Genomic DNA, 27,291 nt, shown 5'->3' with positions numbered 1-27,291 from the left:
ATCAAGCACTCCTGTTCATGACAACAGTCAATAACTAATTAGTTGCAAACGCCAGCCTTCCTAAAATGCATTGTTATTTCATCAAGCATGTTAGCTAAATCACGTAGTTAGCTATGTAACGTTAGCTTGCTAAAACTGTTCCTCGCTTCACACCGTCAGCACCACTGACGATACACCCAGAAAAACAGACAGCGAAGATATAGATGCCCTTCTTGAGGACATACTTGACGATGATTTCGATTCCCTTGCGCTAAACGTGAGTAAATAACCTTAGCTACATCGCCTTGCAATGTTGAATGCAGTTTTTTGTTGTTGTTGCGAACAGCATCTACTATCCAGTAGTAGTAGCTAGCTAAAGTTAGCTGTCTGGATATCACACGGATGTATTAGCTAGCTATAATGAGATAAATATGAGGCTATGTTTGATTGTTTTTAGCCTGTTTCCAATGGAAAGGTTGCTATCATTTTTGTCCTTCTGATTCCAATGCATTAGCTAACGTTACATTGCAAAAGGGCCGGCTAGCAACTTACCTTGGCTTACTGCATTTGCGTAACAGGCAGTCTCCTTGTGGAGTGCAACAAGAGGCAAGTCGTTATTGCGTTGGACTAGTTAACTGTAAGGTTGCAAGATTGGATCCCCGAGCTGACAAGGTGAAAATCTGTCGTTCTACAACTTGGTCCTGGACTTCCTGACGGGCCGCCCCCAGGTGGTGAGGGTAGGAAACAACATCTCCACCCTGCTGATCCTCAACACTGGGGCCCCACAAGGGTGCGTTCTCTGCCCTCTCCTGTACTCCCTGTTCATTAACATTGCTAACCATGTGTATGTGACAACTCAAATTTGATTTGATTTGTTGACCAAATTCGACACTCTCATTGACCTCTATACCAACACTCTTTGCTTGGTGGGCAAGACAACGAAAAACCGCCACCTGCTGGAGGGAAACAGATTTCCCGCCGATTTGGCCCTTTCTCTTCCTCAACAGATAGCCCAGTATACTTTCACTTTGACGGCTACTTTTACTTTTATATTCTAGTAGGATAAATCTACGCCTTGAATTAGACAACAAAATATAGAAAACGCGTTGGTGCTGAACAAAAAATGCGTACCCTAGTCCTTCTCCATGCCTTTGCACTAGGTAAGTTCAAATTTCATTTTAGGGCTAACAAGGCTTTATGTCCTCCCTTCCAAAAAAAGATTGCAGTTTTGAAACTGCAGTAACTTCAGTCGACTGTGGTATTTTGGAAGCAGTAATTGCAAAATTGCAGTTATACTGCACTCTAACTGCAGCTACATTGCAAATTTACTGCAGTAAAAAAAACATGTTATTTTGGATGCAGTATTTGCAGCATACTACAGTTACACTGCACTCTGACAGCCATCTTTTTTTCGTAAGGGCTGCCCATCAAGGTTCGTTTTGACATTTGCCTTCCATTTTTCCAGTTTGCGTACACAGCGGGATTATGAAGGATGCTGAAAATACAAGGTCAATATGCTGCAAGGATTCGGTTCTGAGATGTAAAGAAAATTCTTTACCTGGGGTCAAGTACCGGTCAGTGAGGTGGTACAAGGTAAACTACTTTGCGTTGCTCTTTTCCAGGGCAGTAGTGTGGCTTGCTAATGCTGACTAAAGCCCTGGATCAGAGTCCTCAGGGCTGGTATAGTGCCGAGAATCTCCCACACTTTTGATAAACGGTTATGATACAGCCTGGAAAAAAATGATTACCAATGTAATTTGAGTTTAGCTAAAACATAATATCAGTCAGTTTCTGATATATTTGTAATTTTATGTTGGCTATTACCGGTTTTTGTCTTCAAGAATATCAGCAGTTGTCGTGGCCGAGTGGTTAAGGCGATGGACTAGAAATCCATTGGGATCTTCCCGCGCAGGTTCGAATCCTGCCGACAACGTGCTATTTTTCTCCTGTGATTGGTAATGCCCAGGCGTTTACATTGTATCATAGATAGCCAGTATCTGTTATTGTATCACTACACATAAATCGCTAGCTCCACGGTATCAATCTTTACCTACTTGAAATTAGGTTACACCTGTCAATCAAGCACTCCTGTTCATGACAACAGTCAATAAGCAGCAGTACCCTGAAGCTATGGCGGACGATTTGGACGAATTGCTAGATGAGGTTGAAACAAAGTTCTGTCGCAATGTTTCATTGACGCCACAACTTCAAGCTCCCTCAGATTTATCGACGGCTGGGAAATGTTTAACTCAAACTGGGAAAGAAAGAAAACACTGGTGCGTAGTAAAATGCAAGTGTCAACCGGCTAACGTTAACGATAGCTAACGTTAGTACGGGGGAATGGACTAAAGTTAGCAAGCAAGGTTAGCAAACCAAGTTGTTAACCATGACTGACACAGTGGAAGCTTATGCAACGTAACTAACGACGATAGCAATGTAACGTAGTTGCAAACGCCAGCCTTCCTAAAATGCATTTTATTTCATCAAGCATGTTAGCTAAATCACGTAGTTAGCTATGTAACGTTAGCTTGCTAAAACTGTTCCTCGCTTCACACCGTCAGCACCACTGACGATACACCCAGAAAAACGGACAGCGAAGATATAGATGCCCTTCTTGATGACATACTTGACGATGATTTCGATTCCCTTGCGCTAAACGTGAGTAAATAACCTTAGCTACATCGCCTTGCAATGTTGAATGCAGTTTTTTGTTGTTGTTGCTAACAGCATCTACTATCCAGTAGTAGTAGCTAGCTAAAGTTAGCTGTCTGGATATCACACGGATGTATTAGCTAGCTATAATGAGATAAATATGAGGCTATGTTTGATTGTTTTTAGCCTGTTTCCAATGGGAAGGTTGCTATCATTTTTGTCCTTCTGACTCCAATGCATTAGCTAACGTTACATTGCAAAAGGGCTGGCCCGTAGGTGGTCTCATATTTGCTTAACTCTACACATTTGCAGACTGGACAGCTTCCTAAAATGACGAAGACATTGCCACAGTCCACAAGAAAGTAAGTTTTCTTACAACCCTATTAAAAAAAACATAACTTATTCATGCAAACATAGTTAGTTGTCCTGGCTGAGTCGTCGAACATGTAGGCAGTTGTCGTGGCCGAGTGGTTAAGGCGATAGACTAGAAATCTATTGGGATCTTCCCGCGCAGGTTCGAATCCTGCCGACAACGGTTATTTTTGTGTTGCAGCCTGTTGAATCATAATATCTGGCTGTGGTATACTGCAAAAAGTCAATGTGTACATTTGACGTTATTATTGAAACTCAGTAAATGTTATCTAAGACATCTGTATATCTCTGTTGCATGCAGTCAATGTAATTGTATGTTTTACAGTTGTCATTATTTTAGGCAGACCAAAATGGTAATTCACGGGGAGCCATAAAATCTAGTAGTGAGCCTTTGTTAAAGCATGTATTTGATAAAAGCTCTCTTTTGATCCCCATTTGTTCTTATGTGAGCAGGTGCTGCCCGGTTTTCCTTGGTGGAAGCTCCATTGCAAATGGTGTAGGAACAGCTGTTTCACAAAGGTAAAAGTGATGTTTAATTGTAGTGCAGGGATCATCAACTGGATTCAGCCGAGGGTCATTTTTTTTCTTGAGAGGATGGTCAGGAGGCCAGAACATAATTACGGATAATTAGTCAACTGCAATTTGATTGCAAGAAGCCCAAACCGATATAATATTTAACAACAACAGACTAATTTCAAACCCTGCTTTCATTTGTGTATGATCACATACTGTATCTCTCTATATTATGCGTGGGAATTCTTTGGAACAGATTTCCTCAATTAAAATCACTTGGTTGGTGCTGATTTGCTGGTGTTTTTACAGTCTTATGTCCAGCAATAAAATTATGAAATGTATTTATTTATTTTGCTCAAAAAACGCGGGGGACCAAATAAAATCACCTAGGGGCCGCCAGTTGGGGAACCCTGTTGTAATTGTGTGTGTGTGTGTGTGTGTGTGTAAAAGCATGGATCACATTTTAATTTGACTCACTGTTTAACATGTGCTGACAGGTCGTGTGATCAGCTGAGATGTATCTCCTGTGACTTTCGGGTGGCCATGTTTGACGATCATGAATGGGACCCCTCTTGTGATTACCTCTTCTTCAGGTGAGCCTCCTCTCATTGGGCCTGATGTATCTTTATGGGGTAACAAACTATTTGCGGAATTTAAATATTGTTATTATCTTGAAACAAGTTGGAAGTTGATACAGAAAACAAAATCCCAAATTTCTCAGATTTGAACAGAAGAGGGCAGTGTAAACCTTTTTATTTTGGGACTTCGTGAAAATAAACTGGAATAATCTTAATGTAATATGGTTCAATATTGTGTTGTTTCACTGACAGAGAGCTTGCCCATGATAACAAAGACTGACACTTAAGCTTAGTTAAGGAAGTGAAGTGGAAGACCTCATAGCAGTAGCGGTGTGAGTATGCAGGCATGGGTATTTGGTGCTCTTAACACCAACAAAAGAAAAACATTTTAAAATAGAAAAACAAAGAAGGCTATCTCAATCACAATGTTGTTGGTGTTTTGGTGCACGTTCCAAGCATGTGGGTTTTGCTGTCGGTGTTATCACAGCAGTGAACTAATCATCTGTTCTGGTGGACACTTGGGTGGTTTCAGGCTTTGTGCTGAAGTATAGAGGTTACTAAGTGTCTGAGAGCCCAGGGCTCCTCTACAAGACATGGGGATTCATTTATCATTCAAATATCCTTGTTAGATGCAACGTAATGTATTGTGCAAATGATGCTTCCACTCAGATTAATTCCTTCAGCTGTAAATTGCAGGTTAACTCTTGAATATGTGTGATGTTTCCAATCATTCCACAATCTTTCAGGGGTTCTTGGAGGCTGGTTTTGTTCCATGCACATGACCAACTTAAATAATCAAGTACTTTGTGAATTTAGTACTACTTATCCTATCTATAACTCTACATACCAATACTGTGAGAGATATTCACCTACTGCTCATTGCTTAGCTAACCAGCCTTGTCTCTTTGTATCTCTGCAGGAACAACATGCCAGACTGTCAGAAGCTGCGGGCTAAGCTGAGGAGAAGAAAAGGGGCGCGGGCGTACGCCTGCCAGTGTAGCTGGCACTCTGCTCGAGACCTCACCGACCTGAGAGAACAGCACCAGCTCAAGTGGGTCTGTGGGAAGCATGAAGTATGACAGCCTTCTCTCTATCACACACACACCATCACTTTTCAGTTACTTGAAAACCAATGTCCTCTTGTTATAGACATCCCAACACACATTTTTCTGCCTTGAGAATGATGTAGGTCTTTCTCTGCATTACATTTAGTGTGTTCTGGGTTTAAATGTAAATGAACAAGGTAGGTCTTCTGCTATCTTTAGAGATGTGATTTTAGCTAGCTCAGTTTTAAGAGCAGGTATATGCCAGACCATACTTGTGTGAAAATGGTACTTAGGAAAGATGAGGCTAAATTGAATAGAGTCTTTTATGTATAAAATAAAATAAAAATAGTAATGAAGACATTCCATTATCTGGTAGTATTTCATATAAAATGCTGTTACATGCTTTTCTGTAGCCTTTCCTTCTGTCTTAGTTTCTAATTCCCTTGTCCTTTTGTTTATTTCCTCTTCTGTCCCTTTGAGTGAAATGCATTCTCTGTTTTAAGGGATTTCTGATCTTACCATTCATGTATTGTGTATAGTATGAAGGTGAGGTTAGTGTGAAGTTAAATGACCCAAACCTTTCCCGTTGCATCTGTGCTAGACATTTACAAGAAGAAAAAACACTAAACATAAAATAATCACTTCACTCTGACAGTCTAGTAGTTGATACTTTATAAATGAATCATAATCAAATGAAGTAGTCTGTGGATAGTTTATTAAATATCTACTAATTCATTCATTAGGGAAGCCACCCCCCCCCCCCCCCCCAAAAAAAAGCTTAACTTCCAAAGACATTTGTTGCGATAGCCCAGTCAGAAGTAGATCTTTTGGATTGCAAAACATGTGCTCATATTATGTACAAAGCATCTGCATATGTGTTTATACACTAGGCTATTCACATCAAGTCTTAGTTGAATAAATGTTGTATGCACTTCATTTTTGTTGCTTTTTCTCCTTGATAATATTAACACAATTGAATTTCAAGTTTAAAAAGTTTGAGTGTGCGTTGTGTGGCTCAGGTCACCGTATGAATCAATATCAGTGACAGTGCTGTTTGTTCACAATGCTGGTCATTCTGTGCAGTGGAGAAGCGAAGGTGGTTAAGACCGTTGGGCCAGTAACCGAAAGGTCGCTGGTTTGAATCCACACGCTAACGAGGTGAGAGAAAAAAATATGTCTGCGCTCTTGAGAGAGGCAATTAAACATAATTGCTCCTGTTTGTCTTTCTGGATAATAACAACTGCTAATATGTAAATGAATCTGTTTTATAGTTCTCATTTCACTGCTATGTTTGATGAAATGCTAGTAATTTGTTATGTCATCGTAGTCACTGTCAGAAAGAGACTGGTCCGGGACTTCCTTCACGGTAACATCACCAATCCCCTCTTCATCTTGGACTTCTATGTTCTCATAAAGCTCAGAGGAAGATGAGCTGCTTGAATCTTCTGTATAAAGGAGTCACATTACCATTTACATACATTTTTTTTTTTTAATTTTAAGCTACATGTTTTCAGCGATTTGCATCTATAATACCTTCAGAAAGTATTTACACCCATTGACTTTTTCCATATTATGTGGTTACACAGCCTTAATTTAAAATGGATTAAATTTAGATTTTGTGTCACTGGCCTACACACAATACCCCATAATGTCAAAGTGGAATTATGTTTGTAGCAACACTATGTGCAATAATAGTGTTCAACATGATTTTTGATTGACTACCACACGCAATTATCTGTAAGGTCCCTCAGTAAAGCAGTGAACTTCAAACCGATTCAACTTCAAAGACATTCAAGGTTTTCCATTGCCTCGTAAAGAAGGGCACCTATTGGTAGATGGTTAAAAATAAAAAAGCACACATGGAATATCCCTTTGAGAATAGTGAAGTTTTTCATTACACTTTGGATGGTGTATCAATATACCCAGTCACTACAAACGTACATCCTTCCTACTCAGTTGCCGAAGAGGAAGGAAACCGCTAAGAGATTTCACCATGAGGCCAATGGTAACTTTAAAACAGTTACAGAGTTTAATGACTGTGATGGGAGAAAACTGAGGATAGATTAACAACATACTCCACAATACTAACCTAAATGGGGGAAAAAAGGAAATCTCTACAGAATAAATATATTTCAAAACATGCATCCTGTTTGCAATAAGGCACTAAAGTAAAACTGCAAAACATGTGACAAAGAAATTAACTTTATGTCCTAAATACAGAGTGTTATGTTTGGGACAAATCCAACACATCACTGAGTACCACTCTTAATTTTGTCAAGTATGGTGGTTGCATCATGTTAAGGGTATGCTTGTCATCAGCAAGGAGTAGAGAGTTTTTTTTTAGGATAAAAATAAACAGAATAGAGCCAAGCACAGGCAAAATACTAGAGGAAAACCTGGTTCAGTCTGCTTTTCAATAGACACAGGGAGACAAATTCACCTTTCAGCAGGACAAAAACCTAAAACACAAGACAAAATATACATTGGCCTAGTTACAGTTTTGATTTAATTTGGCTTAAATCTATGGCATGACTTGGAAATTGTCACACCCTGATCTGTTTCACCTATCCTTGTGCTTGTCTCCACCCCCTCCAGGTGTCACCCATCTTCCCCATTTTCCCCTGGGTATTTAAACCTGTGTTTTCTGTCTGTCTGTTGTCAGTTCGTCTTGTATGTTCCAAGTCAACCAGTGTGCTTTCCCTGTGGTCCTGCCTTTTCTATCCTCTTTTACTAGTCCTCCCGGGTTTGACCCTTGCCTGTTTTCTGGACTTTACCCACCTGCCTGACCATTCTGCCTGCCCCGACCTCGAGCCTGCCTGCCACACTGTACCTCCTGGACTCTGAACTGGTTTTGACTTTTTGCCTCTCCACGACCATTCTCTTGCCTACTCCTTTTGGTTATAATAAATATCAAAGACTCAAACCATCTGCCTCCCGTGTCTGCATCTGGGTCTCGCCTTGTGCCCTTATAGAAATGGCTGTCTAGCAATGATAAACAACCAACTTGACAGAGCTTGAATAATTTAAAAAAGTATAATGTGCAAATATTGTAGAATCCAGGTGTTGCAAAGATTATTTAGAGATTTACCCAGAAAGACTGACCGCTGTAATCACTGCCAAAGGTGATTCTAACATGTATTAACTCGGGTGTGAATACTTATTTAAATAGATATTTATTTATTTAAAAAATATATATATATATATTTCTAAAAACATGTTTTCACTTTTGTCATTATGGGGTATGTGTTTTTAATTTGTTTTATCCATTTTGAATTCAGACTGTAACAAAGTGGAATAAGTCAAAGGGTATGACTACTTTATGAAGGCAATGTACATTACAGACAGTACATGACTCTAGAATCTACTGCACAGTTGTGATCCATGTAGGGGAATACGTGTACCTGGTGCCGCTATTGAACATGACTTAATGTCAAGGACTAGGCTTAATCTTTCTCAAGGGAACCTACCCTTAATCGTAATGCATCAATGTTTGAACATTTTAATCACCCCTTTGCATGAACGGCATAGCCACAGCAAATAGTGGTGCTGCAGCACCCCCTAATGAATTGAAATGAAGTCTTAAATAATACGTACATAAAAATCACAATTAGAGAACTAGGGCGTAATTACTCCTGTATGAGCAGAGAAAAGCACTCCTCTTTACTCACAGTCGCATAGCAGCCTTGACCTACTCCCAACCGAAAGCCTGTGACTTGTCAATGTGATTTTTTTAACTGACTCTCCATCTGTATATTTGGTTAATTCTCTGGCTGGGCAAATAAGTAGAGGTGGTAACTCATCTATTTGTTTGCTCATCTATCACTGATTAGAAACATTTAGCATGCAGTAATGCACCTTAAATCAAGCGAAGGCCTATTGTTATGCTCAATAGCGTATAGGCAACTCCAAAAGCCTGCAGAGGTTGTGAAATATGAACAGGAGACTCATGCTTTTGAAAATATAGATTGCTATTATTCTCTATCAGTATCATGATGAAGATACTCTCAATGTAAGACCCTACGCCTGCTCCCTATCAAAGCGGAGGGAGGGTAGAAAAGAGATGAAACGTGGATCAAAAAAGCATGGGCTTGCCTCGGGCTCTGTTTCAAAATCACTTTTTTTACATGACAGCTGTTCTACACGTTGCTGTGATGCAAGTTGTGTGGGAAAAATATGATGTCTTTTATTCTGTTATATTTCATTATATTCTCAGCCTACGACAAAATATATGTGTGTTGACTGTTTAAGGAACAAAATAACTTGATTTTATATGCATGGCACAGCCATGTAGCCTATCGGCTACACAGACCAGTAAACATCATTAAACTCTAAATATGCCATTCTATTCTTTTGAAAATAAATTGTATTGGTCCTATAATGTCTCTTAGGACCTGCCAAAAAACTCATTCATTATGGATTTCTTTGTGATGGTGTATATTTAATTAATTTATTAAAACAGACATCCACCCACATCTACTCCCATACCTAATTATGCTGGCATGTGCATGGGAGATATAAAAGGCTTATCTCGGCAAGAATGTGTCAAAAATGTGACTGTGAATTGGGTCTGTAAAACATTGCCAGATAAATAAATAAAAATACAGGCAAAATGCCTTAAAGTCTGTCTATAACGGGTATTAGTGTCTGTAATCTAATTGACTCTGTCATTCTGAGGTGTAGCTCTCCATATCTTAATGGCAGAACCAGGCAATTTCCTCCATCTGAATGAGGACCGTCTCTCTCTTCAACTCTCTCTCCCTCCCTCTGTTGGATTCAAGCATGTGCCTGCCAGAAATACTACCCTTTCCATTATTCACTGTGATAGTAAATCTGGCGAAAACTAAAGGAATTAAGTACATTTTAAATCCTTACAGATGTTTATGCCCCATACCCAATGGCCCCATCTGTCAGACTATTTTAGCTCTTTGAATTGAGTTTTGACACAACTTGAAATCACATTGGCTTATAAACTTAGAGAAACCTTTGAATATGATTTGTTCTGTTTCTTTCAGAGATTACACCGGTGGCGTCAAATTCATTTGGCAGGTTTTGAAACACAATATGACACAAGAAAGGAGACTGAGAATTAGTCTCTGCAGGGAACATTACACGGTTCAATGGAAATTCTGTCCACCTTTGAAACACACATGCACAGACTCATCAGAAATGTATCAGGTACCTTGATTTTGACTGCTCAGTAGGTGGCAGTTGCTGTTCACAGGCTGTTGCTGATCCTGGTGTGCACTGGTTGATTGCACAGGGGAATGTGTATAGGTGTTCTCTGAGGAGAAAATGTGCTCCCAATGAAGTAATTACAAATCTACATACTTTCTCCCCAAAACTTTCAAGACAATACTTTAATGTACTGTTCTGTAGTGCAAAAAGCCTTTGCTGTTGTGTCTACCCCATCCAGTGTTTAGACACAGCCAGATGAATTGTGTGTTGTTGTTCCTGTGTATTTGACTTGAACGGACCTGACTGTAGATGCTGTTCCACTGCCATCCCCACGTTGTAGTAGGATTCCCCTGATGATGTACTGCTACTCGATCCCAAGGATGGCTCTCTTCCACAGATCAAGTCTGTGAGGGCAGTTTCTCTCAAATCTGGACCTGGGTGGTTAGCATTCCACACAGTTACTCTGTTATCATTGATTCATGAGAATGGATTTCATAGATGCACTGACTGAGTCTGTTGCAGCATTTGCCATTGAGCATTTTGGACTGACCTGAGTCCAGCAGCTCCTTCTCCAGTGTCTCAATGTTCTCATAGCATTCCCCAGAAGACGTGCTGGATGACACCAGCGAATGACCTGGACATACAAATGGTTGTTAGTGTTAGTATGTTACGATAGGGCTCTTATTCATCTTTTCTGTCACAATGGCAAGTTTCAGCAAAATATACCGTTTCTGATTCCTTGTCCTGCAAACGGTTGTTGAAAAGTCTCCGATTTTAAGTGGAAATTATGTCCTTTTAAGACCAAGAAGAAACCTGTCGGACATGGACACAATATGATCATGGTAAAAATCTGGTTCACCCAACCCGACAGTAACTTACGACTTTGGGTGGCAGGGTTTTTTCTCTCAATGCCGTTGATTGTCTCAGCAACAATATTATATTTCTCAGGAGCGTCAGAAGTCTCTGCTGTCTGCGTGGTTTCCCATGGCTCTCTGCTTGTGCTTACTCCATTGTCAAGGACCCTGACTAATGAAAACATAAAAGACCATTTGGTTGGCACTGTGAGCGAGTCCTTGGACCACTTTCTCCCTTAATAGCCATGTGTCACTTCCCATTTTTTACATTTTTTAGAATTGCACTATTTATCCAAAACTATGAAGATGAACTGATCAAGTGCAGTAGCCATGGCAACAGAGGGTTGGTCATTGAAGTCATAGTTTTCATAGTCAGAGTCACACGAGGCATCGGTGTCATTCTGAGAGGGATGTTGGGAAAGGTACTGTGGAGCTGCATGAAAGGTCACATAGAGAAAATGTATTCTGACAAATGGGACACTTGAACTAATAAGACATTTCCTGAAATTGCAAGTAACTAATGGGCACAGAGAGGACAAGTGCCTCAGTAGGAACTCACTGTAATCAGCTGTGTCTGTGGTGACTGTGAGGAGGTTGACTCTCTCCCCTCGGTCAGTGTGTTGAGACTGGATGGACAGCAGACGGCCATCTTGTCTTTGGTGAACCAGAAGTGCTAGTAATGAAGGGAAAGTTTTGCCTTTGAAACTCCTCTTTACCGAAACTAGGATAATAGATTTGTTGGCCTTTGTTGTCTTTGATGTTGGACAAGAAAAAAAGGACAATACATCTCAAAACCAATTAAATATTTGAATTAGACCACCGTCACATATGGCACATATTCAAAGCATTATCATCCCTGTGAAATAAAATATGCTGCTTTTTTAAGTTGGTGTGAAAACAACACTGGTGGTGGGACTCTCTTAATGAGCAATCAACCAACCCAGGGGTATGAATACTGTTCCAGTTGGGTGATTTGCTTTGTGTACTGTATTGAATCACATTGCATTGTGTTGTTGTATTATCATAATTGGCAAACCATTGAGAAGAATATGTAATACCCTTCAGACAAAGCAGTTTCTCAGTGTTAATTACTGCTCATTGATGATAGCATGTTTGTTGTTGTTGGTGTGAACAAATGGGAAGAGTGACAGTTGAGAAAAATAGAGAAACACAATGACTCACCAGCTCTCCTTCTGTAAGACAGGAAGAGTGAAGCATTGGAGAGGAGTGTGAGGAGGAGGGCTATAGACAATGCGATGCAGCCCCAGACAGCTACGGGAGGAGAGGACCGGCTCTCTGCACTGGTGACTAGTAGAACTGAGCCTGCTGGAAACAAGAACAAATCATAGTGCAGAGTACAGACTAGATAACAAATTCTTCTTGACATGTTCTAATGAGCAGAGCAGACACTCTTGGTGTATTATTACACAGATGGAGGGTCATGCGTGTCAGCATCTATTGAATGTACCTGTGGTTGAAGTCTGGGTGTTCTGTTCCACCGTCTCGTTGCCTGGTTGAGATGGAATTCCTGTCAGGGAAATGGGAAAGTCCTAGGGGTGTTAGAGAAATAGAATGTAGAACAGATGCATGGCTCACTTCTCCTGAGTAATCAAGGCACTCTTGTTTGAAAGACGGGGAAAAGGTTTGTTTAACAAAAACATTTGCTCAAAAATTGAAAATCCAAGAGGAGTTGTGTTTGTCCATCTGTGTATCTAATGATCTACTGAACCAATATCTGACTCTTATTCAAGAGTTAGACATTGCAGTCAGTCATTTGGCAATTACTGCAAGGAATGTGCGTGTTTCTTAAAAAATGTACTTGTAATGTGTAGGACTCCCAGATTGATGTATGTAGCCTTCTGAGTAGGCCTACATAATAAATCACTTCTGATGTGCATGGTCAACAAATGTGCTGGTTGATAAAATACCTGTATTAATGGAAAAGATGTTTGAAAAGGGTATTTTGTTCTTAAATGATATTGTGATGGTAGAGTTATGTCCTTCATGGAGTTGTTCGGGAAGGTCTGCTCAATCCAAGAGTGCCACCAATTGATTACAGCATTGCCCCAAAAATGGAGGAGGCGGGTGGCAGCGGAAGGAGGTAGGGAACTGGTCTGTCTGCCCAATCTAAAGGATACAAACTGGAGGAGGCAGGTGGCAGTGGGAGGAGGTAGGGAACTGGTCTGTCTGCCCAATATAAAGGATCAAAACTGGAGGAGGCAGGTGGCAGCAGGAGGAGGAAGGGAACTGGTCTGTCTGCCCAATCTAAAGGATACAGACTGGAGGAGGCAGGTGGCAGTACACATGCATATACACGCATATACACACACTCTCATTCAAATGAACACATACAAGAACACACACACATACATGTAATAGTGCCAGACATGCACACAAACATGTAAAGTAGGCATTGCTGTTATGATTTCAGTTGTTCTTGATGTCCTTTGTTTTAAATGTAATATTTAAAAAATAAATTATTTGCATTGTTGCTTGCTGTTTTCTTCTGTCTCTTCCTCTCTTTCTCTTTAGTTCATTCTCTTAGTTGTTGGTGCATTGGAGTTGGGGGGGGGGCGAATGGTTGAGGGACAGCTATTGGGGAACTGTGGGGGGATCTTGGAGGGTTCGGATTTCACATGATTGTGATCATGAAAAAGGAAACTATGACATATATTTTATATCACTATCATGCACATGTTCCCTCACACATAAGGATGGCTCTGTTGCAGAAAGACTGATACATGTTTGATAGTAGTAGTAGTAGACACCCTCACACATAAGGATGGCTCTGTTGCAGAAAGACTGATACATGTTTGATAGTAGTAGTAGTAGACACCCTCACACATAAGGATGGCTCTGTTGCAGAAAGACTGATACATGTTTGATAGTAGTAGTAGTAGACACCCTCACACATAAGGATGGCTCTGTTGTGGAAAGACTGATACATGTTTGATAGTAGTAGTAGTAGACACCCTCACACAAGGATGGCTCTATTGTGGAAAGACTGATACATGTTTGATAGTAGTAGTAGTAGACACCCTCACACATAAGGATGGCTCTGTTGTGGAAAGACTGATACATGTTTGATAGTAGTAGTAGTAGACACCCTCACACATAAGGATGGCTCTGCTGTGGAAAGACTGATACATGTTTGATAGTAGTAGTAGTAGACACCCTCACACATAAGGATGGCTCTGTTGTGGAAAGACTGATACATGTTTGATAGTGTCTTGATGCTGTATTGTTTATCCTTCATGTTCTATTACTTTAATGTTACCCCTTGTGTTTTTTGTAATAAATAATTATAAAAAAAAAAAAATTAAAACATGGTCAAAACAAATTGTTCATTTAGATGCGAGATTTAAAACCAATGGAAGTGCCAAACAACTGTTGTTATGTTGAGGTCAAGGCAGTTTGGATGTTTTCTCACCAAGGAACTCTTGAACTTGGCTCCCAGGTTGAACATCTTTCATTGAGGGTCTTCCTCAGACAGAGCTATGGTTTGACATGTCTACTTTCTGAGTGACATGCATTACTTTGGCCTGTGTGTTTTTGTGCTGCCTGTGTGTTTCATTTTCTTTTCCCGTTAATAAAAATAACAATAATTAATATGCAAAGCAGCTGTCTCTTTTCGGCTTATGACCTTTCACATCACCTGATCTCTGCATTACTGTAGGAGGATTTGAAGCTTGTTCGTCAGTATCAGTGTTGAGTGTGACTGAGACTCTGCTATCCATTCAGACATGCTGATAAGGTCACGAGCCAAATCATTCTTGATTCGCAATCATCAGAACCCTGATTGTCGACAGCGTTTAGCATGCTGAAAATCAGCGCTAAGATGATGGGGACTTGGTTCGCCACCAAGACACCGGATGTTCAGTCATGGTAATGTGTTTTACATGTTATTACTGCACTATCCGTATTCAGACCAATCTAAGGAGAACATCATGTAACAGCATAGCTATTTTAAGTAGTGGGCATGACATTGACTTAGCTTCTATTCACATTTAAAATGTCATTTTTAAATGACATGATTGTGAATACAGTAACTGACAATGATAATATTATAGCTGCAGGCTTACCTGAACAAACCACTGCAGCGTCCTCTTTGTGTCCACAGTCGTTGACTGTCCCCAGGGAGGGACACTCCCATAGGTTCCTCTCGCTCCCCCCACAGTTCACCTCATCTAAGAGAACCAGACCAACACCCGCTTCAAAGGACCCGTCCTGCCCACTCACATTTAGGGCAGAGCCACAGCCCAATTGAGCACAGACCACGCCCCCATCTCTCAGGTCCCAACTATCGTCACACACCGTTCCCCATTTTTCCTCTCTCCACAACTCCACCCGTCCTTCACAGTGGTGTGAGCCTCCAACCAATCGCACGGCCTGGTGCCCTGAGGAATGGACAGATCAACCAATCAGTTCATAGATAATCAGTTAACCTCGATAGAAGCTGGGCCTCACTCATCATTAAAAAGCAGCTTGAAAATGGAATCGCGCTGGAAGGAGAAACTTGTTGCAAAGCGTCCACAAAACACTTGGAGAGCCCATACGATGGCTCGCCATTGCATGCAATTTGCAGGCGTTACTGCAACAACGTGTTTGTGGTTGCTCAAGATGCTTGCCGATCCAAGCATAAGCTTTGCAATGACGGTCTTACCACAGGTTATCTCAGTCAGGTTAGAGCAGTCCGTGTATGAGAGCTCTGTACAGTTCTCCACCAGTAGGTCTCTGTAGACACACTGGCTCAGACACGTTGAGCTGGAGTAGTTTAATGTAGCTGTGCCATTCTGTCGGCGCTCGTACACTGCCCCGCAGCTCAGGTTGGTACATATGTCCTCCACCACTTTGGCCCAATCTGCAGACCCAAGGTCAAAGGTCACCGGCCTCCACAGCCCTCGATGGAGCACCTCGACAACCCCAGAGCAGTGCTGAGATAGCCTGGGGGGGTGAGATATGGCTGGAGGGATGGAGAGATGCAGAATCAATATGAGAGTGAAATACAGATGACTGTTTATATTTCCCCATGTGGTGTAGTCACATGTACAGTACATGTTATACAGCATAATACACACACATACCCAGACACATTGAATGCCCTAGCTGTTTGTTGGCCTATCGGTTGCTGTGCTATTTGCAGATGTTCAGCAGAGCAGCCACATCCTGTGAGTCATGTCCTGTGGAAATGTCACTGGGTGGTGAATTCGGAGGGGGACACTGAAGTCGACCAACCTGATTCTAGAAACACCACGGGACCAAATACTCTCAGTGGTTTCAAACCATATGACACTGGAGCCTTTGGTACTGCATTTCACTCTTCAGTCTTCACTTTTTCCCCTGTTTAAATGTGGTGGATGGAATTGCACTTCATTGAGGTTCAACAAATAGAGAATGAAAACCAGGTTAGTGTAGTATGATTATAACTGAATAACTGATTGATAGTATTTTCCTTAATAATCTGACTCCACTGGACCATTTGATATCCTCTATGACACGAATGACAATTGACCCATTATTTTTATTTTATGTTTGTGTGGGTTGTTCCTCCCACTTTGCACTAGTGGAGCCTTACGCATCACCATCACCCTGGGAACAATGAAAATATTGTCTCACTATGGCTTAATTGCTGGTGACCTGCATCATTATAGTAAAAAAAAAAGCCTTTGCCTCGTCTCATTTCGATCTCAGTATAATGACTTGTGAGCAATCAAATTCTCTGCAGGATCGTTGCTTGAGGTTGTCTCCTCCCTCTAAGAAGCACACAGACACCTTACCCATTCATCCCTCTATTTTTGCACCTAGCAATTTGACTGGATGGGCACGAGGGATTGGAATTTGGGGTTTAGGAAGGAATGGGGGGGTGGTATTCAGAGAGTAAGATCGATGTAGATTGCAGTGGCCTCCGGAACCAAATGAAGCTTGATTGGAGGCTCGGGTTCTGAGGATCTTTTTAGCATAATACCAACCATTTAAATAAAACTGGAACTCACTTAGATTGGATGTCTGCTGCTCATCAGTCTCTCTCGACCCAGAGAAGTTCCCTGGAACAGAGTGGTCTTTATTTAGAAAGGCTGAAATATGACAAACAACAACAAACTAAGATAAATGACACATTATTGTGGTTATGCGTAGATGGGAGTATTCATGCAACTGTCCAATCAGTTATTTCAGCCTACTTCATGTTGCCAATGCTACATGAAGCCCAGGCACGTAAATTACAAACAAGTTATTGAATTTGGCTCTAATTAGAATAATCTTTTCCATTTTGTAAACTGTCTGTTGGTGGTATTTCAAGGTGGCTACACAATAGTCCCATTAGAAGGATATAATATGGAGTCTGTAAATCACTCTATTTACACTGGTTTTCACAACAGCTATTATCAACTGCCTCAATTGGTTAATTTAGTTGTTAGATGGGTATGCCATGAATAACATCTGTGGCTCATTGTTGAATTAATCGTTGCAGATAATGCATCATCTTTGTCAAGCAAAATAATAGTTTGTTCATGCTTTGACCCATGTCACAGCTCTCCTCCTCAGAAAGCAATTCATTTTGAACTATCACTTTGTTTATGTATCACTCTGTGACAAACTAGTGAGTCATACAAAAACAATTACGCTTCAGCCAATCATTGTTGACTATTGGTTGATTTGAATTCCCTGCACTTTTATGTTGCTTCAAGCAGCCTTTGAATTTTAGCTAGCTAGTGTTCGATGAATCCTATTGGTTGTTGCAGTAAACACCTTACATTGGGAAGTAAAGTAATCCTCTGTAGGATTGTGCAGCATTTAGCCTACACCTAGTTGGCATCACTACGGTCAGCCCCTTTTTGTATGAATATTGGATTATTTGCTTGAACACACCAACACGTGCTGTCAACAAGTAGAATAAAACGACATGCTCTTGTACATTCAGACATGAATAAGAAGCAAACAGAAATTCATTAAAAATATAGTGATGTAGAAGCATAATAAAAAACCAAATGTAACTCCACTGCCGACTATTTTGATGTGCATATCTTCAGTATTATCCAACAACTCATACAAACAATTCTAAAATACATTTGATGCTGTGTTTGATGTACATAGAGTACATCCGTCATACTTTCCGTCAAAAGAGCCACTGAAAATAATATAGTTGAATACAATCAAAGTCGAAATATTAACATTCTTTTACAGTGGATTGGTGATAAGGTTCCTTCTATTAAAGATTGACATAAGATACTATTTGAATGGGTGCCTCTGGAATAACTGACATGTACATTGTATTCTAAAACAGACCAGTTCTACAAAGTATGGGAACCTTATCTAAATTACCTAGAACCTGAGGTATCAGCTATTATGCTGCAAGGATTCTCTTAGAATGGCGGGGATCTATGTATTTCAGAACTACACTGTACGTTCCATGTGTGGAACCTAACCTCTTGGTTTAAACTGAGCTTTTTTGTTTAATTTCTGTTTGTAAGTTTGTTTAAAATGTATGTATTGAGAGACGCAATGATGGGGATGGGGTGAGAGAAGCACCGAGCGGGAAGAGGTAAATGGTGTACGTATGTATGTGTGTGTATGTATGTGCGTGCGCGTATATATGTGTATATGTATGAGTGTATGTATATGTATGTGTGTGTATGTATATATATATATATATATATACGTAGATATGTGTAAGTGAGTGCTGTTTTTTGTGTGTTTTTGTTCTGTGTGCTTTGTCTCTGTTGTTGTATCTCTTAATATGGGTGAAAATTGTGAAATTCCAATAAAAATACTGTTACAAAAAAAAAAAGTTGAAATATTAGATTAAACTGTGTTACCTTGAGAGAGGACCAGAACTGGCAGAAGTATTGTCGTCCTGAACAGTTCCATCTCACAGAAAACAGTCAGGCCGGGGTCCTTTGAGCATACTCCTCAACAGAAACAACTTTGTTCTTTTAATATTAATAACAATCAAATGAGAAATAATGCACGTTACTGATCTTATCATGAGTCAAGCAGTGTGCTATATGTCAGAACTTGTGTACTCACTCTATTTCTGTTTGCACTGCTGCAACTTGTGGTTTCCATGAGCATCGTCTCTGACACAAAATCAAATAGGCTTCTGTCTGTAGAGCACTACTTTCTCAGACACAGACTGGCTGTGAGATACACCCACTGCTGTACACACAACTACAAGAGGTTCAATTGTTGGCTAACACCCTCAACAACTGATTTTAACCTCCCAACGCAACACACAAAAAAGGTTGAATAAACAAACAAACTCAAATTCATATGCAATTTTAAAGAGGCTTACTATTATCTCCTTATGTTGATAAAGAGGAGCATGTAAAATGAATCGGACCCAAATAACTCTGTTTTAGGATTCATGAGAACACAATAATACATGACGTCAGACCAAGGCTCTGCATCTGTCCTTTTGCTCCTAGACCTTAGTGCTGCTTTTGATACCATTGATCACCACATTCTTTTGGAAAGATTGGAAACCCAAATTGGTCAATACGGACAAGTTCTGGCCTGGTTTAGATCTTATCTGTCGGAAAATATATCAGTTTGTCTCTGTGGATGTTTTGTCTTATGAAAAATCAGCTGTACATTTCGGTGTTCCTCAAGGTTCCGTTTTAGGACCACCATTGTTTTCACTATATATTTTACCTCTTGGTGATGTCATTCGGGAAACATAATGTTAACTTTCACTGCTATGCGGACATTTTTTTGTTGTTGTTTTTTTTGTTTTTTTTGTTTGTACTTCCGGCACCGACAGAGATGGCCGCCTCGCTTCACGTTCCTAGGAAACTATGCAGTTTTTTGTTTTTTTTACGTGTTATTTCTTACATTAGTACCCCAGGTCATCTTAGGTTTCATTACATACAGTCGAGAAGAACTACTGAATATAAGATCAGCGTCAACTCACCATCAGTACGACCAAGAATATGATTTTCGCGACGCGGATCCTGTGTTCTGCCTTTCATCCAGGACAACGGAATGGATCCCATGCGGCGACCCAAAAAAATGACTCCGTAAAAGAGGGAAACGAGGCGGTCTTCTGGTCAGACTCCGGAGACGGGCACATCGTGCACCACTGCCTAGCATTCTTCTTGCCAATGTCCAGTCTCTTGACAACAAGGTTGATGAAATCCGAGCAAGGGTAGCATTCCAGAGGGACATCAGAGACTGTAACGTTCTTTGCTTCACGGAAACATGGCTCACTGGAGAGACGCTATCGGAGGCGGTGCAGCCAGCGGGTTTCTCCACGCATCGCGCCGACAGAAACAAACATCTTTCTGGTAAGAAGAGGGGCGGGGGCGTATGCCTTATGGCTAACGAGACATGGTGTGATCAAAGAAACATACAGGAACTCAAATCCTTCTGTTCACCTGCTTTAGAATTCCTCACAATCAAATGTCGACCGCATTATCTACCAAGAGAATTCTCTTCGATTATAATCACAGCCGTATATATTCCCCCCCAAGCAGACACATCGATGGCTCTGAACGAACTTTATTTGACTCTTTGCAAACTGGAATCCATTTATCCGGAGGCTGCATTCATTGTAGCTGGGGATTTTAACAAGGCTAATCTGAAAACAAGACTCCCTAAATTTTATCAGCATATCGATTACGCAACCAGGGGTGGAAAAACCTTGGATCATTGTTACTCTAACTTCCGCGACGCATATAAGGCCCTGCCCCGCCCTCCTTTCGGAAAAGCTGACCACGACTCCATTTTGTTGATCCCTGCCTACAGACAGAAACTAAAACAAGAAGCTCCCACGCTGAGGTCTGTCCAACGCTGGTCCGACCAAGCTGATTCCACACTCCAAGACTGCTTCCATCACGTGGACTGGGATATGTTTCGTATTGCGTCAGATAACAACATTGACGAATACGCTGATTCGGTGTGCGAGTTCATTAGAACGTGCGTTGAAGATGTCGTTCCCATAGCAACGATTAAAACATTCCCTAACCAGAAACCGTGGATTGATGGCAGCATTCGCGTGAAACTGAAAGCGCGAACCACTGCTTTTAATCAGGGCAAGGTGACTGGTAACATGACCGAATACAAACAGTGCAGCTATTCCCTCCGCAAGGCTATCAAACAAGCTAAGCGTCAGTATAGAGACAAAGTAGAATCTCAATTCAATGGCTCAGACACAAGAGGTATATGGCAGGGTCTACAGTCAATCACGGACTACAAGAAGAAAACCAGCCCAGTCACGGACCAGGATGTCTTGCTCCCAGGCAGACTAAATAACTTTTTTGCCCGCTTTGAGGACAATACAGTGCCACTGACACGGCCTGCAACGAAAACATGCGGACTCTCCTTCACTGCAGCCGAGGTGAGTAAGACATTTAAACGTGTTAACCCTTGCAAGGCTGCAGGCCCAGACGGCATCCCCAGCCGCGCCCTCAGAGCATGCGCAGACCAGCTGGCCAGTGTGTTTACGGACATATTCAATCAATCCCTATACCAGTCTGCTGTTCCCACATGCTTCAAGAGGGCCACCATTGTTCCTCAAGGACCATATCACCTCCACCCTACCTGACACCCTAGACCCACTCCAATTTGCTTACCGCCCAAATAGGTCCACAGACAATGCAATCTCAACCACACTGCACACTGCCCTAACCCATCTGGACAAGAGGAATACCTATGTGAGAATGCTGTTCATCGACTACAGCTCGGCATTCAACACCATAGTACCCTCCAAGCTCGTCATCAAGCTCGAGACCCTGGGTCTCGACCCCGCCCTGTACAACTGGGTACTGGACTTCCTGACGGGCCGCCCCCAGGTGGTGAGGGTAGGCAACAACATCTCCGCTGATCCTCAACACTGGGGCCCCACAAGGGTGCGTTCTGAGCCCTCTCCTGTACTCCCTGTTCACCCACGACTGCGTGGCCACGCACGCCTCCAACTCAATCATCAAGTTTGCGGACGACACAACAATGGTAGGCTTGATTACCAACAACGACGAGACGGCCTACAGGGAGGAGGTGAGGGCCCTCGGAGTGTGGTGTCAGGAAAATAACCTCACACTCAACGTCAACAAAACTAAGGAGATGATTGTGGACTTCAGGAAACAGCAGAGGGAACACCCCCCTATCCACATCGATGGAACAGTAGTGGAGAGGGTAGTAAGTTTTAAGTTCCTCGGCATACACATCACAGACAAACTGAATTGGTCCACTCACACAGACAGCATCGTGAAGAAGGCGCAGCAGCGCCTCTTCAACCTCAGGAGGCTGAAGAAATTTGGCTTGTCACCAAAAGCACTCACAAACTTCTACAGATGCACAATCGAGAGCATCCTGGCGGGCTGTATCACCACCTGGTACGGCAACTGCTCCGCCCACAACCGTAAGGCTCTCCAGAGGGTAGTGAGGTCTGCACAACGCATCACCGGGGGCAAACTACCTGCCCTCCAGGACACCTACACCACCCGATGTTACAGGAAGGCCATAAAGATCATCAAGGACAACAACCACCCGAGCCACTGCCTGTTCACCCCGGTATCATCCAGAAGGCGAGGTCAGTACAGGTGCATCAAAGCTGGGACCGAGAGACTGAAAAACAGCTTCTATCTCAAGGCCATCAGACTGTTAAACAGCCACCACTAACATTGAGTGGCTGCTGCCAACACACTGACTCAACTCCAGCCACTTTAATAATGGGAATTGATGGGAAATGATGTAAAATATATCACTAGCCACTTTAAACAATGCTACCTAATATAATGTTACATACCCTACATTATTAATCTCATATGCATACGTATATACTGTACTCTATATCATCTACTGCATCCTTATGTAATACATGTATCACTAGCCACTTTAACTATGCCACTTTGTTTACATACTCATCTCATATGTATATACTGTACTCGATACCATCTACTGTATCTTGCCTATGCTGCTCTGTACCATCACTCATTCATATATCTTTATGTACATATTCTTTATCCCCTTACACTGTGTATAAGACAGTAGTTTTGGAATTGTTAGTTAGATTACTTGTTGGTTATTACTGCATTGTCGGAACTAGAAGCACAAGCATTTCACTACACTCACATTAACATCTGCTAACCATGTGTATGTGACAAATAAAATTTGATTTGATTTGATACACAGCTGTACATTTCAATGAAACATGGTGAAGCGCCAAAATTGCACTCCCTGGAAGCCTGTGTTTCAGATATAAGGAGCTGGATGACGGCAAATATTTTACTTTTAAACTCGGACAAAACAGAGATGCTAGTTCTAGGTCCCAAGAAACAAAGAGATCTCCTGTTGGATCTGACTATTAATATTGATGGTTGTACAGTCATCTCAAATAAAACTGTGAAGAACCTCGGCGTTACTCTGGATCCTGACCTCTCTTTTGACGAACATATCAAGAATATTTCAAGGAGAGCTTTTTTTCATCTACATAACATTGCAAAAATCTGAAACTTTCGGTCCAAAAAGGATGCAGAAAAATGTATCCATGCTTTTGTCACTTCTAGATTAGACTTCTGCAATGCTCTACTTTCCGGCTACCCAGATAAACCACTAGCACTAATTGAAGTTTATTTAAACACAGCTGCTAGAATCTTGACTAGAACCAGAACATTTGATCATAGTACTCCGGTGCTAGCCATCGGCTTCCTGTTGAGGCAAGGGCTGATTTCAAGGTTTTACTGTTAATCTACAAAGTATTACATGAACTTGCTACTACCTATCTCTCCGATTTGGTCCTTCCGTACATACCTACACGTACGCTACTGTCACAAGACACAGGCCTCCTTATTGACCCTAGAATTTCTAAGCAAACAGCTGGAGTCAGGGCTTTCTCCTATTGAGCTCCATTTTTATGGAATGGTCTGCCTATCCATGTGAGAGAAGCAGATTTGGTCTCGACCTTTTAGTCTTTACTGAAGACTGCTCTCTTCAGTAGGTCCTATGATTGAGTGTAGTCTGGCCCAGGGGTGTGAAGGTGAACAGAAAGGCACTGGAGCGACGATCAACCCTTGCTGTCTCTGCCTGGCCAGTTCCCCTCTCTCCACTGGGATTCTCTGCCTCTAACCCTGTTATGGGGGCTGAGTCACTGGCTTACTGGTGTTTTTCCATGCCGTCCCTAGGAGAGGTGCGTCACTTGAGTGGTTTGAGTCACTGACGTGATCTTCCTGTCCGGGTTGACGCCCCCCTCGGGGCCGTGCCGTGGGGGAGGTCTTCATGGGCTATACTCGGCCTTGTCTCAGGGTAGTAGGTTGGTGGTTGAAGATATCCCTCTAATGGTGTGGGTGCTGAGCTTTGGCAAAGTGGGTGGGTTATATCCTGCCTATTTGGCCCTGTCCGGGGGTATCGTCGGACAGGGCCACAGCGTCTCCCGACCCCTCCTGTCTCAGCCTCCAGTATTTATGCTGTAATAGTTTGTGTGTTGGGGGGCTAGGGTCAGCCTGTTATATCTGGAGTATTTGTCCTGTCTCATCCGGTGTCCTGTGTGAATTTAAGTATGCTCCCTCTAATTCTCTCTCTCCTTTTCTCTCTCTTTCCTTCTTTCTTTCTTTCTTTTCTCTCACTCTTCTCTAGGAGGACCTGAGCCCTAGGACCATGCCTCAGGACCACCTGGCCTGATGACTCCTTGCTGTTCCCAGTCCACCAGGTCATGCTGCTGCTCCAGATTCAACTGTTCTGCCTGCGGCTATGGAACCCTGACCTGTTCACTGGACGTGCTACCTGTCCCAGACCTGCTGTTTTGGACTCTCTCTACCACACCTGCTGTCTCGAACTCTGAATGATCGGCTATGAAAAGCCAACTGACATTTACTCCTGAGGTGCTGACCTGTTGCATCCTCTACAACCACTGTGATTATTATTATCTGTCCCTGCTGGTCATCTATGAACGTTTGAACATCTTGGCCATGTTCTGTTATAATCTCCACAGGGGCACAGCCAGAAGAGGACTGGCCACCCCTCAGAGCCTGGTTTCTCTCTAGGTTTCTTCCTAGGTTCTGTCCTTTCTAGGGAGTTTGCAGAGCCACCGTGCTTCTACACCTGCATTGCTTGCTGTTTGGGGTTTCAGGCTGGGTTTCTGTACAGCACTTTGTAACATTGGCTGATGTAAAAAGGGCTTTATAAATATTTTTGATTGATTTACTTGAAAAGCTTTATATGCCAGAACATTTTTGAGAGAATCTGTAGCCGCTGGCAATACTAAACCTGCATTATTACTATCTAAATTAAACATTGATCGAAGCGAAGAGATTTTCATCAGTGTTTTACATGGGCTGGAGAAGAATTTAAGCACTGTTTGTGTGATTGTGAACAAAGACCAACTCCAATACCATTCAGCTGGTAAATTATAGGCCCAGAGTAGGGGAAGGCATGGAAGGTCTGCCTCGACAGTCTGAGCAATTAAAGGAGTTGTGTAGAAGCTGTCCCCATACACAGTAATGGAATCTATTTAAGGCTATTTTATGATAGCACTTCCCAAACATCCTGAACTTCAGTACGCAAAGGCCACCATTATTACCAATAAAGACTACCTCTAACAAGTAAACGTTTTCTTTTATGTGAGGCAACTGAACTTAACTTGAATGGAAAAAGGCCTTGGCTGTACCATAACCTTGAATATAATTGAGTACCCATATTACCAAAGGTCATCAAGGTAATTTCATTTGAAATAAAAAAAACATTTCTCCAGTCCTTGAAGACACCTCACAAACCTGAGGGCCAGGCAGGAAGTTATCGTGGAACCTTCCTCATCCACACAGACCGGGCCTATTCCAGTGAATCTAATTAGGACTATTGAAGCTGCCAGTACAGGCCTGGCTCTATGGTTGCAGCCTGGAGGCAGGTTTAGGGACGTCAATACAAACTGCCTTTAGCCATCACAGCTGAGCTCCCAAGAGTCAGCCTAGTCAACCTCCCTATCCATTTAACTCTTTAGAGAAAGTGAATCATGCTTCACACACCTTGACCCTGCTTCACCCTTTAGAATTGTGTTTCTATTCAGTTGGCTTCTCATTTCATTTGATTCGTCATACAGCGCCACAGAAGAAGCTATATGAGTCTCCATTGAGTCTGAAAGTTTTATGGAAAACATACACTACTCAATGAGAGGTGACTTCACTTTCCCTTCCTGGGGATTGACTGAATTCAATAACGTCATACTGTATCAACCATAACAAATACAGTCAACATACAGATGTAGGATCTTAATTTGATCACACTGTTGCAGGAGAACCTTCCTGCATGGCAGGAAATGTAAAACTAGTAGTGTATTTGAGGTTTAAAAAGGCAGAAGATTGTAATTTCCACTTTGAAATTTGATACTTGATTTATCAACCCCTATACATTTTTTAAATTAATTATAATCCACATAATAATTCTCATTTCCTGTTGCTGCAGGATTATTTTCAATGCAAATAGTCCAGGTAGCCATTTAATTAGCTGTTCAGGAGTCTTATGGCTTGGGGGTAAAAACTGTTGAGAAGCTTTTTTGTCCTAGACTTGGCACTCCGGTACCGCTTGCAATACGGTAGTAGAGAGAACAGTCTATGACTGGGGTGGCTGGTGTCTTTGACCATTTTTAGGGCCTTCCTCTGACACCGCCTGGTATAGAGGTCCTGGATGGCAGGCAGCTTTGCCCCAGTGATGTACTGAGCCGTACGCACTACCCTCTGTTGTGCCTTATGGTCAGAGGCCAAGCAAATGCCATACAAGGCAGTGATGCAACCAGTCAGGATGCTCTCAATGTTGGAGCTGTAGAACCTTTTGAGGATCTCAGGACCCATGACAAATCTTTTTAGTTTCCTGGGGGGAATAGGCTTTGTCGTGCCCTTTTCATGAATGTCTTGGTGTTTGTTGATGATGTGGACACCAAGGAACTTGGTCCACTACAGCCCTGTCGATGAAAATGGGGGCATGCTCGGTCCTCCTTTTCCTGTAGTCCACAATCATCTCCTTAGTCTTGGTTACGTTGAGAGATAGGTTGTTATTCTTGCACCACCCAGCCAGGTCTCTGACCTCCCTATAGGCTGTCTCGAACAGTACCTTTTATTGTTATCCCTGCAGAGTATCTCCAAATGATGCCATGAAGGTCAGTTCCCATGACTAAATGTCTCTTCCTTTTTATATGATAAT

The 27,291-nt window shown here is 41.9% G+C and overlaps 2 protein-coding genes, 1 long non-coding RNA gene and 2 other non-coding genes across 12 annotated transcripts; 4 read left to right on the top strand and 1 right to left on the bottom strand.

Annotated features, from left to right (window-relative positions):
- Positions 1-1,830: 1,830 nt before the first annotated feature.
- On the top strand, positions 1,831-1,912 carry trnas-aga (transfer RNA serine (anticodon AGA)). The gene has a single exon. It is a non-coding gene; the product is annotated as a tRNA-Ser (tRNA).
- On the top strand, positions 1,888-6,076 carry cfap418 (cilia and flagella associated protein 418). The gene is made up of 6 exons (XM_029679591.2): positions 1,888-2,255; positions 2,541-2,637; positions 2,944-2,993; positions 3,457-3,522; positions 4,014-4,109; positions 5,014-6,076. Exons 1-6 carry the CDS (start codon positions 2,074-2,076, stop codon positions 5,171-5,173), a joined length of 651 nt encoding a protein of 216 aa, XP_029535451.2. The 5' UTR covers positions 1,888-2,073; the 3' UTR covers positions 5,174-6,076.
- Positions 3,085-3,166, top strand: trnas-aga (transfer RNA serine (anticodon AGA)). Its single transcript has one exon. It is a non-coding gene; the product is annotated as a tRNA-Ser (tRNA).
- On the bottom strand, positions 5,383-19,315 carry LOC115141016 (scavenger receptor cysteine-rich type 1 protein M130-like). 8 transcript variants are annotated; one of them, XM_029679589.2, is made up of 13 exons: positions 19,195-19,314; positions 18,984-19,090; positions 17,163-17,243; positions 15,833-16,132; positions 15,252-15,566; positions 12,638-12,697; positions 12,352-12,495; positions 11,729-11,842; positions 11,042-11,128; positions 10,866-10,949; positions 10,615-10,749; positions 10,320-10,421; positions 5,383-6,585 (listed from the first exon to the last, which is right to left on the bottom strand). In XM_029679589.2, exons 2-13 carry the CDS (start codon positions 19,033-19,035, stop codon positions 6,443-6,445), a joined length of 1,617 nt encoding a protein of 538 aa, XP_029535449.2. In that variant the 5' UTR covers positions 19,036-19,090; positions 19,195-19,314; the 3' UTR covers positions 5,383-6,442. The 8 variants fall into 8 exon arrangements, with proteins under 8 accessions (XP_029535449.2, XP_029535447.2, XP_029535444.2 ...); XM_029679587.2 differs by lacking the exon at positions 11,042-11,128 and adding an exon at positions 11,195-11,341 and having other exon boundaries at positions 12,352-12,492; positions 19,195-19,311; XM_029679584.2 differs by lacking the exon at positions 11,042-11,128 and adding an exon at positions 11,195-11,341 and having other exon boundaries at positions 19,195-19,310.
- LOC135559648 (uncharacterized) lies at positions 16,120-25,406 on the top strand. Its single transcript, XR_010458461.1, has 2 exons — positions 16,120-16,574; positions 24,736-25,406. It is a non-coding gene; the product is annotated as an uncharacterized LOC135559648 (long non-coding RNA).
- Positions 25,407-27,291: the final 1,885 nt, after the last annotated feature.

Source organism: Oncorhynchus nerka, linkage group LG14, assembly GCF_034236695.1.
Source record: "Oncorhynchus nerka isolate Pitt River linkage group LG14, Oner_Uvic_2.0, whole genome shotgun sequence".
NCBI classification, from domain to species: Eukaryota; Metazoa; Chordata; class Actinopteri; order Salmoniformes; family Salmonidae; genus Oncorhynchus; species Oncorhynchus nerka.
The sequence above is the reverse complement of the archived record's forward strand: the minus strand, read 5'-3'. Positions and strand labels throughout refer to the sequence as shown.